General features: G+C 38.7%; 2 protein-coding genes across 21 annotated transcripts in view; both read right to left on the bottom strand.

Annotated features, from left to right (window-relative positions):
* LOC143100796 (titin-like) overlaps nt 1-15,542 on the bottom strand; it is a 145,345-nt gene that overhangs the window by 86,337 nt on the left and 43,466 nt on the right. For 5 of the 20 annotated variants that reach the window (XM_076264288.1, XM_076264298.1, XM_076264299.1 and 2 more), the window contains 23 exons: nt 14,369-14,659; nt 13,903-14,190; nt 13,570-13,686; nt 13,170-13,443; nt 12,909-13,077; nt 12,726-12,797; nt 12,361-12,628; nt 12,238-12,264; nt 11,683-11,892; nt 11,492-11,569; nt 11,373-11,399; nt 11,165-11,221; nt 11,020-11,067; nt 10,575-10,631; nt 10,051-10,122; nt 9,579-9,650; nt 9,285-9,365; nt 8,460-8,921; nt 7,912-8,151; nt 4,103-4,180; nt 3,624-3,665; nt 485-538; nt 4-405 (listed from right to left, as the gene is read on the bottom strand). In XM_076264288.1, the coding sequence (XP_076120403.1) occupies nt 4-405; nt 485-538; nt 3,624-3,665; nt 4,103-4,180; nt 7,912-8,151; nt 8,460-8,921; nt 9,285-9,365; nt 9,579-9,650; nt 10,051-10,122; nt 10,575-10,631; nt 11,020-11,067; nt 11,165-11,221; nt 11,373-11,399; nt 11,492-11,569; nt 11,683-11,892; nt 12,238-12,264; nt 12,361-12,628; nt 12,726-12,797; nt 12,909-13,077; nt 13,170-13,443; nt 13,570-13,686; nt 13,903-14,190; nt 14,369-14,659 (3,486 nt within the window). Of the gene's footprint in view, nt 1-3; nt 406-484; nt 539-3,623; nt 3,666-4,102; nt 4,181-4,425; nt 4,477-4,749; nt 6,686-7,911; nt 8,152-8,459; nt 8,922-9,284; nt 9,366-9,578; nt 9,651-10,050; nt 10,123-10,574; nt 10,632-11,019; nt 11,068-11,164; nt 11,222-11,372; nt 11,400-11,491; nt 11,570-11,682; nt 11,893-12,237; nt 12,265-12,360; nt 12,629-12,725; nt 12,798-12,908; nt 13,078-13,169; nt 13,444-13,569; nt 13,687-13,902; nt 14,191-14,368; nt 14,660-14,746; nt 15,047-15,366; nt 15,394-15,542 lie in introns of those variants that run through there. The other 15 variants (XM_076264307.1, XM_076264308.1, XM_076264291.1 and 12 more) reach the window with 14 other exon arrangements.
* Nucleotides 578-3,479, bottom strand: LOC143100804 (uncharacterized). Its single transcript, XM_076264320.1, has one exon. It carries the CDS (start codon nt 3,276-3,278, stop codon nt 906-908), a length of 2,373 nt encoding a protein of 790 aa, XP_076120435.1. The 5' UTR covers nt 3,279-3,479; the 3' UTR covers nt 578-905.

The following is a 15,542-nucleotide window of genomic DNA, read 5'->3' as shown; positions in this document are numbered from 1 at the left end:
TACCTTCAACAACCAGCTTGGCAACAGATGTTGCCTCTTTGCCTGCATTCTTGGCAACACACGTGTATTCACCAGCATCAGAAAGCTGGACATCAATGATTGTCAGCTTGCGGTCCTTGCCGTCAGAAGTGAACTTGTGCTTAGGGCCCTCCCTCAAGTTGCTACCGTCCTTCATCCATGTGGTCACAGCAGTGGAGGGGGTCAACTCACACTCAAACACAGCAGAGGCACCAACATCAGACTCGGCCTCTTTCAGCACAATATCTTTCAGTGGTTTGGTAAACTTCAGAGGCACTGCCTTCAGTTTAAAACCAGCAAAAGGTGGCTCCTCTGGAGGTGGTTTGCCTCCACCAGGCTTCAGTCCTCTGCCTCTGCCACCCTCACCAGGGGATGGTGTTTGTCTCGCTGAAATAAGCATATTTATATAAATATACTTATCTGCCAATATTGGTCATTGTGAATTGCATTTTGTAAAAAGACTCACGTTTCAGTCCTCTACCTCTACCTGGACCGGCAGCATCATCCTTTGGCGTTCCATCTATAAAAACAGAGTTGATTACTATATATCCAACTCACAGGCCATGGATGTTGAGAAAGCCCAGCAGATATGATTATCCTTATGAACACATTAGTAAGCAATTTTTCATGACATTAAAAGGTCATGGAATGAGAAACAATGATGGTGGGTATTTCTTTATGAATGAAGATTACGGAATGGAACACCAAGGACGACACAAACAACAACACAGTCATGATGAACAACACAGTTATGACAGTTAACAACAGAAATGCTGATAACAGAACGTCACAGACAAGGTTAAAAAAGATGAGGGGATGGAAAAATGGAAATTTAGATGGATGAATATTATTGGCGATGAAATGTGTCCATTGAGAGCGATGAGGAGTCAGTGTTGATATTTTTCAGCCAAACTCTCACCTCGCCTCCCACCAAATCCAGGGGTCTCAACAGCCCCCTCTTCCAGTTCACCTTCCCAGTCATCAGTTGGAACAAGTTCCCATCCCCAGGAATCCTCCTCCTCCTGTACTTCTTCCTGGAGCTCTTCAACCTCTTCTTCATTCTGAGTTGAAATCTTTCTCATCTGCACTACCGCAGGTGACAACACTTTTGTTGCAGGCAACTTATTTTTCTCAGTCTTTATGACTTCTTCTGATGGTGAAGCTTTCTTTGGAACTTTTTTCAAAGTGATAGACTCAATTGAGTCCTTAGGTGAGACCTTCTTTGGCAACCTTTTGATGTCACCACTTGGTTTTCTCTCCATCGGAACAGATTCACCAGCTTTCGGTTTTAATTTCTCAACCTGTGGTGAAGGTGTCTTTTTCATCTCAATTTTCTTTGTGAGTTCAATTGGCTTCAGGGTAATTTCTTCTTTTTCCTTTGAATCTCTGCGCAATTGTCCAGCCTTTTTCTGTAAAGCTGGCTTCTCCTCTCCTTTTGGACTCATCTCAGTTTTCTTCACAGGACTTAGTTTCTTGGGACTTGGCTTTTGCTCTGGTTCACAAGGTAAATATTTATTTTCAGTGATCTCTGACTCTTTTTCTGGTGTTGCAAGTTTCTCAACTTTCATGGGTTGCTTCTCAGGCTCTTTCACTATTTCATCTTTTGGAGGTCGATCATCTCTCTGGAAGGCAATATGCTCTCGTTCCTTCTCTGGAGTTTTCTTCTCTGGTTTTAATTCACCACTTTCTTGTTCACCAGGTCTAACAACTGGCTTCAATTTGACTATTTCCTGTCCTTTTTCACTTGATGGTAATTTAGATATTTTCATTGGTGCTAAGCCTGGAGCCTTGGGTTCCTCATCCTTTGGTGTTTTGGCTTTCTTAACAGCTGCCCTTTCTTCTACTTTCTGAACTTCACATACTTTATCTGAAACTGGAGGTTTTTCAGGAGCAGTGTCTTTAGGCGCATCTGGCTGTATTTTTTCTGCAACAGGCTTTTTGATTGTATCGTCTTCTACTGACCTTTCACTCTTTTTGAAGGTAATAGGTTCTCTTTCTTTTGACTCTTTAATACTGTCTTTTCTTTCTTTATCAGTATCTTGCTTAGCAGGCTTATCAAATGGCTTCAATTTTACAACTTCCGGTTCTGTTTCACTTGATGGTAACTTTGATATTTTCTTCCGAACTAAACCAGGTGCCTTAGTTTCCTCATCCTTTGGTGTCTTTGATTTCTTGACACCTGCCTTTTCACCTGCCTGTTCATGTTGTTCAGTAAATGGAGGCTTTTCAGTAATACTGCTTTTGGCTAATTCTGACGGTATACAAAGAGGGTCTTTAAAGGTTTCATCTTTTAATGGCCTTTCACCCTTTGAGAAAGCAATTTGCTCTCTTTCCTTGCCATCAACTACACTATCCTGTACAGGCTTTTCAACCTCTTTAGATGGCAATGGCTTCAATTTAACAATCTCCTGTTCTTTCTCATCTGATGGCAATTTTGATATTTTCTTCCGAACTAAACTAGGAGTTTTGGATTCCTCCTCAACTTTTGGTGTCTTACTTTTCTTAATATCAACCTTTTCCTCTACTTTTTCATCTTTGCCAACTAAAGACTTTTCTTCTGTTCTAACCTCCATCTCCTGTTGCTTGACTGGAAACTGGTCACCTTGTTCTGTGGCTGGCTTGTCTTTTAATGTTCTCTCACTTCTATGGAAAGTGGCATGCTCTCTATCTTCACTTTTAATTGTTTTCTCAAACTCATGTCCATCTGGCTTATCAGGCTTAGCAAATGGTTTTAGCTTAACTGTTTCCTGCTCTTGCTCTTTCAGTGGTAGTTTGGTTACTTTCTTTTTCACTAAGGATGGGGTATCAGGTTGGTCTTCCTTGAGAGTCTTCTTCTGAGTTTTCTTGACATCATGTTTTTCCTCAGTCTTCTCATCCTTGGCGGTTTTGTCTACCACCTCTGACGATTTCTCAGTGGCAATCTTAGGAAGATCATCTGCAATTGTACTCACTTTTACTTGTTCTTCGGTTTTCTTCTCCAAAGAACTTGACATGGTCTCTGTTCTCTTAGTAACTCCGTATGGAATAGGGCTCTCCTCTGATTCGAAGCGACTTGTTATTGTGACTCCAGATACAGCCTCAGAATAAATCTCTGTCCTTTTTTCATACGTTTCAGTTTTTTCAACTGACTTGAGTATTATTCCAAGCTGTGTCTGCTCTTCCACATGTGGAGGCTTGTTCATTTTCTTCAGTGAAATGACTTCATGTTCCTTTTCTTGGTCCTTAGATGCTATTTTCGTAACCTTCTTTAGAGTTGGCATTTCAAATGTCTCTTCTTCCTCAATACGAACTTTACCTTTTTGTTTTGCTTTTTCTGATAATTGTACACAAAAAAATGACACAACGGTTGAACACTGACAGCACAGTTATGCCAAAGACAACACAAACTAAAACAGACCAAAAATATTTACCATCATGACAAACAAGCTACTAAAAAACACATAGACAAGTGACAGAATTGAGGTATTCCATAAATATACAGACAAACTAGATGTTTGAATTTCAGAACTGGTTCAATATTGAAATAAATAAAATAATATCTATATGTGTTATATCAGCATCCGTACATGTGGATATTAACATTTTAATTCCAGATATCATCATACCTTTCTTGACTGGTCCAGGGGCCTGTGTTGCATCTCCCGGACCTATTTCCAAAATTAAAGAATGTTTAATAATTTCAGAAATCACTGACATTGTCACCAAGTGGTAGGATTCCTGTGAAGCTGGGTAAGCATTGTGTTAGTTGAAATTAGTACAGTGAAAATGGCGCACTATTGATTTAATTATAGTTGTGCACACTAATGCTTATAGTGGATTTTTTAAGATATTAAATCAAAACAGGTATAAAATCATCTGTAAAAAAGCAAGATGAAGGCTTCAAGAATTATTGAAAGATAAGTGAAGATCTTATGTAAAAAGTAAGGATGTTATTTGCAATAAGACTTTCATCAAGACATTCATTAGCTTGGAAAATGACCTGAAACATGTAACAAATACATTAAGTAGTTAGCTGCATGAAATGCCTACAAAAACACACACATATAGACAAGTAGACAAAAACACTATAAGAATAAGATTATACCTTCTGGAGGGGAAACCTTCTCTTTCATAGGAATTTCTGTTGGTGTCTTAGGTGAAGCTTTCTTCTCCACAGGAGTCACTTTGAAAAGAAGTATGCCAAGATATAATGGGTACGTGCAGGGCATGACTATACAGGTGAAGACTGGTTATGGGGTTATGTAAGGTTATGAATCTTACACACTAACAAAACAAGACTGCTTATGACAACAAATACACACACAAACACAGACACAACCACATACAGTATGTACACATTGTACACTCTCACAATCAAGAGTAAGATATCAAACAAATCAAAAAGATTTTCCTTGGTGGTTTGTATACCTTTTTCAATTTCTTCTGAAACAGGTGCTGCTTCAACAGGTACACTGTGGTCTAAGAAGATTGACCATACATTTTAATAACACATTAAGAAAGAGAATTCTAAACAAAGACAAACACAATATAAAGAAAAGACACATGGACACTACAAAAGTATTCAAAGAAATGTAAACAAACAGATCAAGGCAAAAATATGTAAAAAAAAAAGAGTGTTAAAAGAGTGGATTCATAAGAATGATGATGACCATGTAATGAAGAAGAAATGAAGAAGAAAAAAGAGGAAGACTATACGTCTAAGAGTGCAGCCTAAGCTGCCTTTACAAATACCTTTCACAGGTGCAGTATGTTCTCTCAATGAATTTTTGCTCCCTTCGATTAGGGGTCTTCCTTCAATGCTTGCTATTTCACCGTGAGGAGACTTTTGAAGAACCTTCTCACTCTCTTTGGAGACTGCTGATGGACTCGACCTAGTCTCAAAAGTTCTGCTGGCTGTGTCTTGCTTTTCAGGTAGAGAAGTTTCTGTTCTGAAGGTAACAGGCTTTTTTGGAGAGTAACAGTCTTCTTTCTTCTTGTGTGAGTCTTTGGTTTGTATAATAGTCCCTCTCTGATTTTCTTTACCTATGTCTACCTTGTGAGATAGGGTCTGTTTCTTTTGTTCTTCGAGAGAAGCTATTTTCTCTGTTTTGACAGGCTGCATACTGTATGGGACTTTTTCTCCACTGACTAAATTCCCTGTTGCAGACAATTCATCTACTGCTTTTTGATACCCTGCTGTTTCATGGATAACTTCTTGAAGTATATCTGTTTTTTCAGCCTTGGCTTCAACTTTGAATTCTGCCTCAAGTTCAGCCTTTTGGTACTGTTTGGGGGACTCCTGTTTCTCTAACACAGTTTCTTTAGACTTGACTTCAGATTTCAAATTTTCCCTCGGTTCAGCCTTTTCATCTTTTTGGTAATTTGATTCTTGAGCCATAGGCTCTGCCTTCAGGGTTGCCTTAAGCTTAGCTTTTAAGTATTTTTTCGGGGACTCCTGTTTCTCTATGACTGTTTCTTTAACCTTGACTTTAGGTGGCCATTCTTCCCTACCTTCATCCTTGTACTCTTTGGGGTGCTCAATTGTTTTTTGGATGGTTTCTTGCTCTAATACTAACTCCTGAGCCTTGACTTCAACTTTGACCTCTGTCTTAGTTTCATCCTTGATGAACTGTTTTGGGTATTCGACTGTTTCATGGATGACTTTCTGCTTTAAAACCATTTCTTGAGCCATAGGTTCTGCCTTCAGGTCTGCCTTAAGCTTAGCCTTTTGGTATTCTTTTGGGAACTCCTGTTTCTCTATGACTGTTTCTTTAACCTTGATTTCAGGTGTCCATTCTACCCTATCTCCATCCTTATACTCTTTGGGGTGCTCAATTGTTTTATGGATGGTTTCTTGCTCTAAAACTACCTCCTGAGCCTTAACCTCCACTTTGACTTCTGTCTTAGTTTCATCCTTGAGGAACTGTTTTGGGTATTCTACTGATGCATGGATCACTTTCTGCTTTAAAACCATTTCTTGAGCCATAGGCTCTGCCTTCAGGTCTGCCTTAAGCTTAGCTTTTTGGTATTCTTTTGGGGACTCCTGTTTTTTTATGACTGTTTCTTTAACCTTGACTTCCGGTTTCCATTCTTCCCTACCTTCATCCTCATACTCTTTGAGGTGCTCAATTGTTTTGTGGATGGTTTCTTGCACTAAAACTACCTCCTGAGCCTTGACCTCCACTTTGACTTCTGTCTTAGTTTCATCCTTTAGGAATTGTTTTGGATACTCTATTGTTTCATGGATGAGTTCTTGCTGTAAAACCATTTGGGTAGACATAACTACTGTACTGCCATCTGACAAATCTTCAAATGAGTCTTTGAGATCCTTCTTCTCAATCATCAAAGACCTATCCACAGGACTGGGAATTTCTTCAATTCTTGCAGAATTTGTATTAACTTTGAAGATGACAAACGCAAGATTTCACCATGAGGCGGTGAAAAAAAACAGACAACATAAAGGGACAACAGATTATTATTATTATTATAAGGACAGTCTACCAAGATTTATTACACTTAGTAATGGTTCATTAAGGCCTGTAGATAATACATTAGGCACGTTAATAGTTTAACTAAAATACTGAAGTACTATACACAGTCTGGGGGAATTCAATTCATAAGATGACTGAATTCAACTGGCTGGTTTCCAAGATAGATTAAACTCTTTGACTAAACTACAAAACAAATTCATGGACATCTATAGAGTATATCAGTGGCCCCAAGCCTACCTTCAGTATGAGTTATCTCCGTGTCCTTTTTAGGTTTAGTTACATCTACTTTCTCTGCTGGCACTTCTGTCTTTTTTAATTCAACAACTTTGAATCAGACAGACAGACAGACAGACATACAAACAAACAATACAGAGACAGAGAGACATGAGGAAGATGGAGCAAATACCACAATACCATGCATAGGCTCAAAGAACATTTTAAAGAAAGAGGAAACACAATGTGTGCTTTTTAAGATTACACATATGGGCACTATGCGTGCAATATTCATACAAAAGAGGATATTAAGATCAATAAAAGATGCATAAACACTAAAAAAGATACCTGTTGCCTTGGGAACTTCTTTTGGAGAAACAGATTCTTTTTGTTTCAGTGGTTCTACCTTAGGTTCCTCTGGTTTAGGCCTTTCTACCTTGGGTTTCTCAACAGGTGAGGGCACAGGTTCTTTTGGTTTTGTTGGTTCTGCCTTTGTGGTAGGAACACAAGGAACACCTTTTTGTTTCACTGGTTCAACTTGTTTCTCAACAGTAGCAGGTTTAGGAACCAATGATTTTGGTGGTTCCACCTTTGGTTTTTTAACTGGTGTGGAGACATCTTTTGGTGTCACTGGTTCAACCTTTTTTGCAACAGGGCCGGGCTTAGGTTCAGGTTTTGGTGTTTCCACCTTTGCTTTTTCAACTGGAGCAGGAACAGTCTCTTGTTGACTGATGGGTTCAGCCCTCTTTGTTTCAACAAGAGGCTTAGGCGGTGCATGTTCCACCTTTGGTTTTTCAACTGGTTCTACCTTCTGTGTCTTTACAGCGGGTATCGGTACCATCGTTTTTGCGGTCTCAACTGGTGCAGGTGTGGGTGCTGGTTTCTCAACAGGGGCTTGCAAAATTTCTTGCCGTTTCAAATCTGTTGCAACTGTTGTTCAAAAGAAATATTTGTACAACGGTTGTTGTCTTTTCCACCACAACATATACCTAGTCTTACTGTGAATACCTTATTGCAACATAGCATGTACTGTATAAAAGGCATAAGAAGTTAAAGAGAAGAAAACATTGACACCACAATGATAGGACAAATCACATGCAATAAAGAGTAGTTAACAAGAGAATAAGAAACCACAATGTAGAATTAAACAAAGAATAATTCTACACATATAAGAGCAAGTATAATACTAATGCTCTTATAAAGGCAATACCTTTAGGTGAAGCAATTTCTGGTTCAACTTGTTTCTCGACAGTAGCAGGTTTAGGAACCATTGCTTTTGGTGGTTCCACCTTTGTTTTTTCATCTGGTGTAGAGACGTCTTTTGGGGTCAATGGTTCAACCTTTTTTGGTTTTTCAGCTGGAGGAGTGACCATTGGCAGGAAAGCCACCTCTTTTTTAGTATCTAAAGGTGGCTGCTTTGGAGCTTCTTGTTTCTTGGGAGCTTCTGGTGCTTTTGAAGAATATGTGTTTTAAAAGAGGCAAGTCGGGCAGACACACTCATTAACAAGTGAACATAAACATTTACCAGACATACACAGCTATGCCATTTAGGCACAAAAGAAAGATTGCACACTGAAAAAATACATATACTTTGACAAAGAGAATGACATTACACATAGCTGAACAAACATAATTAAGTAAAGTTAACACAAACTATTCAAGAAAGACAAGACATAGACACATATTTACACAAAACTGTAAATACAAGGAAAACAAACACATAACAGGAAGAACACATAGGAAACATTCCAACAATACCTTTAGTAGCTGGAGCCTTAGGTTCAGGTTTAGGTTCAGGCTTAGGTGCAGCCTTAGGTTCAGGTTTAGGTTCGGCCTTAGGTGCGGCCTTAGGTGCAGCCTTTGACTCTGGCTTGGGTTCTATCTTAGGTTCAAGCTTTGGTGCAGCCTTTGGTTCAGTTTTGGGCTCAACCTTAGGTTCAGGCTTTGGTGCAGCCTTTGGTTCAGTTTTGGGCTCAATCTTAGGTTCAGGCTTTGCTGCAGCCTTGGGCTCAGCCTTAGGTTCAGCCTTCACTTCCACCCTAGGTTCAGGCTTTGGTGGAGCCTTTGGTTCAGGCTTTGGTGGAGCCTTTGGTTCAGCCTTAGGTTCCAACTTAGGTTCAGGCTTTGGTTCAGGCTTGGGCTCAGCCTTGGGAGCAGCTGCAGGTTCAGGCTTGGATTCTACAACTGGCTCAGATGGTGCCTGTGGTTTAAATTCCATGGCTGGCGATACAAAAAGTTATTATCAACTGAAACACCAGTAAAGAGAGAAAAGAGATGCAAGATTTAGAAGTAAGAGTGACCAAAAGCAAAGAATGCATGAGCATCAATGCATCATGCAACAATGAACAGTACAATAGAACACTGAAACATTTATGTTAGCTATCTGCTAACTGCATTTATTTCAGCACATATTGAACATACAACAAACAGACTTGACAAACAGAAGAGTCAATTGAACTTGAAGATAGCATGACATTCATGATGAACCAAAAGACAAACCAAAGAAATCTGTACATAAACTATAAACAATAAGTCATCATATCAAGACAAACACAAATACACTAAAACACATAAAGACAATACCTTTGGTTGGTGGTTTCTCTTTTTGTTCAGGAGTTTTAACCGGAGTCACCTTTTCTTCCACAGGCTTCTTGGCTTCAGGTACTTATATAAAGATATGACAATGCATATATTTTTCTAGTTGTCAAAAACTAACATTAAACAAGGAATGTTGTAAGTGAAGAAAACTGCTTGTAATTTAAAAAAGAAACATCTTCCAAGTAAGCAACAAACAATAGCAACAGAAGATATGACAAACATACACTCATAAGCAGAGAAGATGAAAAAGATGTGTACACAATAGACACAGCTGAATACCTTTGGCTGGTTTTGCAGGTTCCTGTGACACTGCTGTTACAGGTTTCTCTTCTGGCTTCTTCACCTCAGGTACTTAAAAGACATTTGCGTTGTTAGATCTCAACAGCAAAGCTCATATTTGCGTTAGCATCTTAGCAATTGCAAGTTTAAAGGTTATAAAAGCGTCTGGAGCCAAGTGGAATTGAAATGGGGACAAACACACATACATACACACACACAAACACACAAAACAATGCCACACAAAAATAATGCTTGACACTAAGAATGAGTGACAGAAGATTATGGACAGAAATGACAACCAAAAACATGAAACATGAGAAGATTATGAACAAAAATGATGACAACAAACATGAAACATAAAAATTGTCAAAAGACAAGATGGAGACAGATGGGTTAGCAGTGCTACCAGCGTAATTCAACCATGTGCCATTAAGCTGCACTAAGCATAAGCAGCCATCTTTTCTCTTTATACCTTTTACTGGCTTTTCTTCTCTCACCCCCACCGTTGTTTTTGGAACAGTTTCCTCAACTGGTATCTTTGTTTCTGACAAAAAATGAGTGTTAACTTAGATGTGTGCAAGACAGTACATGAACATTTAGGAAATATTAATCTTTAAACATATTGGTACCTGTAGACAAAAACAGACAGCCATGACAACACAGCCTAAAGAGCAGTATCATTACAAAGATAGTACATAGAATGTATCCAAATTAAGCATACCACAGCTGCCTATGTTAGAAATTCATTATTTTATGTTGTAAGATATATAAGGTGAGTGACAGGAAAAAGAAAACAGAGAACAATAAACATGTTGAAAGAAAATAAGGTGTATTATTTTCAATTTCAAAGAACGAACACTCCGACACTTACACATACAACATAAATCACACAAATATTGTGACAAACAACAGGTAAAGTAGGGAATGAAGATGCTTTCCACCAGGGATGGACAGTATATAGAGGTAGAAAACTACAAAGTAAGGTCCCTGTTGTACCTTTAACTGAAGAGAGCTCAACCACTGTTTCCTCTTGAACAGTCCAACTTTCAACCGCTAATATATTGGGAGATGTTGAAAAGGATTGGCGATACAAAAAAATGGGAAAATAAACGCATTATTTGACCATAAAGAAAAAGATTCTACACTATAACTTTTGCCACCAGAAGAAATATATTTTGGTTATGGTCTAGTTTATGTTACATTGAAGGTTTCACTCAAATCCATAGATCAAACTGTTGTTTAGGTTGGTTAAACAATTAGTTTAAACAAAAAAAGCCTTAGTGAATGTCATGATTTTGGTGAAAGGATGATAAGAGATGAGGTTAATAAAGATGACGAAGATGAAGATGATGATGATGATGATGATGATTTTATGATCAGTGACATCAACACCCGAATGAATTAAAGCAATGAATGTAACGATGCATGTTAGACTTTGTACCTGTTATTTCTGTCTTTTGTTCGTAGTGATAGTATTCTGAAGTCTCTTCTTTTAAATTAAAGAGTAAAAATTACTCATATCATCAAGGAAAAAATCACTGTCTACAATAATTGTTAGGTATTCAGAACAAATGTCCCACTCTTACCTTTAAAACTAACTATAGAGGACACCTCAGGAACTTGTATTGATGTATCAGGGACATCTGAACATGTTGGACACAGTAAATACAGTCCAGGTAAATGTTACTGCCAACACTATTTTTCTATCTATTTATATTATTAGTGTTAGCTCAAAATATGCGGTCATTGCATTAACTAAGAGCTGGAAAATGCAGCAGTCTGAAAAATACTTACCTTGCGGAACCCTTCCTAAATTAACTTCTGTAAGAAGAGGCAACATACACTGTTACTAGCGTGTCATCACTACAGGGGGTAAATTAATAAGATGCCTACAACCAAATAACTTTACCGACCTTTGCCTGACAGATAAAGCTCAGCTGTGCTCTTAGCTTCACCAACGGGTTCCAATCGTGCGATCACTGAGTATACGCCTAAAAAGTTACGAGTGAAGACATCACAGATGTCAGCTTTTCTTTTAAATACAGTCTGTTAGATTAAGTATATTTAAAAATACCAGTGCTAATATGTTTTTCTGTCTACACACCTTCATCTTCAGCGGTTACATTGCGGATGATCATAAAGTGACGTCTTCCTTCACACCTGAAGGTATACTTTGGGCTCTCTCTCAGTTCCCATGAGTCTTTGTACCAGGTAACAGTGGCATCGTCGAAGGACAGCTCACATTCGAAAGTTGCTGATTGTCGCTCTTTTACCACAATGTTCTGGATACGTTTGGTGAACTGAATTTGATCAGCTAAAATTAAATAATGAGACTAATGTTGATTTGTTCCAAATAATGATTTTAAAAATGTTTTAGACTGTATATATCTTGGCAGTTTAACCAAGACAGAGGGCGTCCAAAGAGGATGACCACAGAGGGCGACCAACGACAACATAACACATTAAACACAGACTGGAAAGAGGTTAGTGAACTAACAAAAAAACAGACATTTAAAACAAAACACTTCAAAACATCATCTAAAACAAATTAGCAGAGTGTTTAGAATTGTTTTAATCATTGCATCCTGTAATGAGTAGAACTTTGGTTAGAAATACGAAGCTATACTCAGCACTTAATTAGTCTGCAAAACCTCCTTACCCAAAGGTGGCATCTGCTCTTTTGACTCTGTATGGATAAATATTGCTCAATCTTACTATTTGCTTTGAAACAGTAGTCAACATGTGAACTGAAACAAGAAAAACAAATGAAGACAACACTTACCTAGAACTGTCAGCTTTGCGCTTGAGATGTGAGATCCACACACTACCCGGTAATTTCCCTGGTCTGATGACTGGCAGTTTTTGATCTTCAGTGTATGGCGATCACCTGACACTTTAACATCATATTTGCCATCACTTGACAGCTTCTTTGTGTCTTTGTACCAAGTGAGAGAAATCTCTGGGTAATTGATCTTAATCACACATTCAAACACGGCGTCCTTGTTTTCATGTGTGCTTTGATCTGAAATATCCTTCACCAGTGTCACAGGCTGCAATGAGGTAATAGTGTGTTATTTACAAAGACCACATTGACACACTTTGTGACTGAAGGTAACATTATAATTCGTATACAAGAATGGTAAAGACCTCCTGTTCCATCTTGCTCTGCAAATCAGCCATGAAAGCGGTCAAATCTTCATCGGATTCCTTTTCACCTGCCTGCAGTGACAACAGGTTATCAGACGTTATTTCATATTCACTCATCTTCTACAATCTTGGGGTTGTGACAACAGTGCATAACATGGAGATGGCGTAATCAATCTAACTTACCTCTGCTCTTTCTCTCTTTAACTGCTCAATAGCTTGGAGGATACCACGGTAGTCAGTGATTCCATACATGCGAGCATACTTCTCATATTCTTTGGGATCTACATTCCTCAGCAGCTCAACAATGTTAATTTCTTGAGCCTCCTTTGGACTTTTCTGCTTTGATGGTGTCCTACACAGAATTAACCAATTATTTAAATTAATGATGCCAAACAAATCCCCAGGAAAGTTAACAGATAAATGAAAACCTTTTAAAGAACTCACTTCTTGAGTGTCACTGTCTCAGGACCAGTCTCCTTCCTCTCTGCAACATTCATGTCAGCACTGCACTCAATCTCTCCGTGTTTGTTAGATGCAACACATCTGTACTGTCCAGAGTCAGATTTGGTAACCTCTTTGATTTCCAGCTTGGCCTCTTGACCCTTCTGCTCGATAGTGATGCGACCACCGTGAGTAACCTGTCTCCACTTGCCCTTCATCCATTTCACGTTGGGGATTGGGTCACCACCAACTTTCGCAATGAAGGTAGCTGTGCCCTCTAAGAATAAGAATAGTCAAAGACACATTGTGATGAACCTATTTTTTATTGATTAATGAAAAAACATTATTAAATGTTTCATCGAAATGGCCAACCTACATAATTGCAACACTCTAAGGTACTTACTCTCAGTTACTTGGGCAGTCTTAGGCTCTTCAATAAAGAACAAGTTGTCAAGTCGCTTCACTGGGGCAGCAGCTGGAGCAGCTGGAGCAGCTTCAGGTTTAGGAGCTGCTGTTTTATCTGAATTTATAAAGATTAGGAATTAAATAAGACAACCGATAAGAAGCTGAGGAAAAATGTATCTGCAGACTTATATGCACAACATAAACATGAAAATATTCTCATGGTCAACAAAATGCAACCGAAAATAGACTGGCAGCCACTTGCATGTAATGACATGTTTCAGCTGTTTAAATTCAGAGTGGGCAGTCTCTTCAAAAATCAAGCAGAACCTACCCTTTATGGTGACTGTACACTTAGTAAATTCACTGCCGACATCATTTGTGGCCTTGCACAAATAGTCGCCTGCATCATTTTTGGATGTGCGGAGGATTTGCAGATTGGGTGTACCATCCACAAAAGTAATTTTAATGCTGGCTGAGGATGCAAGTTCCCGTCTGTCCTTCATCCATTGAACTTTCAGAGGAGGAGATCCACGGACATGGCAGCTCAGGCTGAGCTTGTCACTCTCCATAACAGTCACTGACCTAAGAGGCTTGTCAAAGACTGGGGGTGTCTTTTGCTCTGTGAATAAATAAACAGGAGAAAATATTGATCATGATGGACACTTACTACAGCTCAAATTTATTTAACAATATATGTCATAATAAAATATATCCATTATAGACTATTTAAATCTCATACACAGACAAACACACCTACACACACACACACACACAAACTGGTGTGCATGGTCTCTAACCTGTGATGTTCACTGTCACATGGCAGGTGACTGTACCAGCTTCATTAGTGGCTTCGCAAATGTAGCTGCCAGAGTCTGAGCGAGTAGAGGACCTGATGCACAGCAGGGCCACGTTGCTCTTGAAAGAGATGTCAACATTGTCAGAGCTGGAGATTTCTTTGTTGTCTTTGCGCCAGCGGACATTGATGGGTGGTGAACCAGCCAGCCGTGCTTCCAACTTTACCAATTTACCCTCAGTGTCATCAATATTAGATGAGGGCTTTTTGGTAAAGCTTGGTGGGATTTTGCGCTCTGAAAAGATCGAAAAGGAACTAATGTTAGCTTATTTTTATGGGCAGAGAATTAGTAGATGACCACAAACAAGGACGTGTCAAATACCTTTCACACACACTTCAGCAGAGCAAGCATCCTTTCCAGTGTCATTACTAGCATGGCAAGAGTAAACCCCCAAGTCTGATTGACTGGCTTTCAAAATAACAAGATGTGCAGTGTTGTCCATACAGGAGATCCTGTAATTTCTTCCTGCCCGTATTTCTCTGTTATCCTTTGACCACGTGACTTTAATTGGTAAAGATCCAGTCATGTGACATTTTAATTCCACTCTGTCTCCCAGTAAAATATCCACAGGCTTAAGTTTTACATCAAACAAAGGAGGATATCTGGAGTCTATTGGTTGAACTGAAGACCATGAGAGGAAAATGGGGAAGGATTAATAATTTGAATCATCAAGATGATCAGCCTTTCAGCAAAGATTTTCTATAAATGGATCTCTTTGATAATCAAATTATACAGATGTGTTCTATGACTTTGCTGTATTCAAAAGAACAGATTTGTGATCATATGAAATGTGTGCCATCGGTTATTCAAAGATCCTTTATCTTCAAGCCAAGATTCCATTAGAGAAGATCCAACAGTCAAATGCCTGGCCACAAGAACACTAAACGTATCATATCCGAGAACTAATTTCAAGTATGTAGTCAGAAGACTTAAACACTGACCTGCAGTCACAGGTTTCTTCGCCTTGTCTGAAAATCAATCATAATACAATGAAGGTCAACGGAGTATGAGTAAAGCGTTGCAGAATCTGAGTGAGAAGTGTGAATGATGATTCAACATTTCCTTTTTCATCCTACCACCAAATATAAATGATTTTTCTTATGCTGAACTTATACTG

The sequence above is a fragment of the Alosa pseudoharengus genome, unplaced genomic scaffold, assembly GCF_046254945.1.
Source record: "Alosa pseudoharengus isolate Yale_2024_CS ecotype anadromous, Long Island Sound unplaced genomic scaffold, YU_APseudo_1.1 YU_APseudo_1.1_scf_3, whole genome shotgun sequence".
Classification (NCBI taxonomy): Eukaryota; Metazoa; Chordata; class Actinopteri; order Clupeiformes; family Clupeidae; genus Alosa; species Alosa pseudoharengus.
The sequence above is the reverse complement of the archived record's forward strand: the minus strand, read 5'-3'. Positions and strand labels throughout refer to the sequence as shown.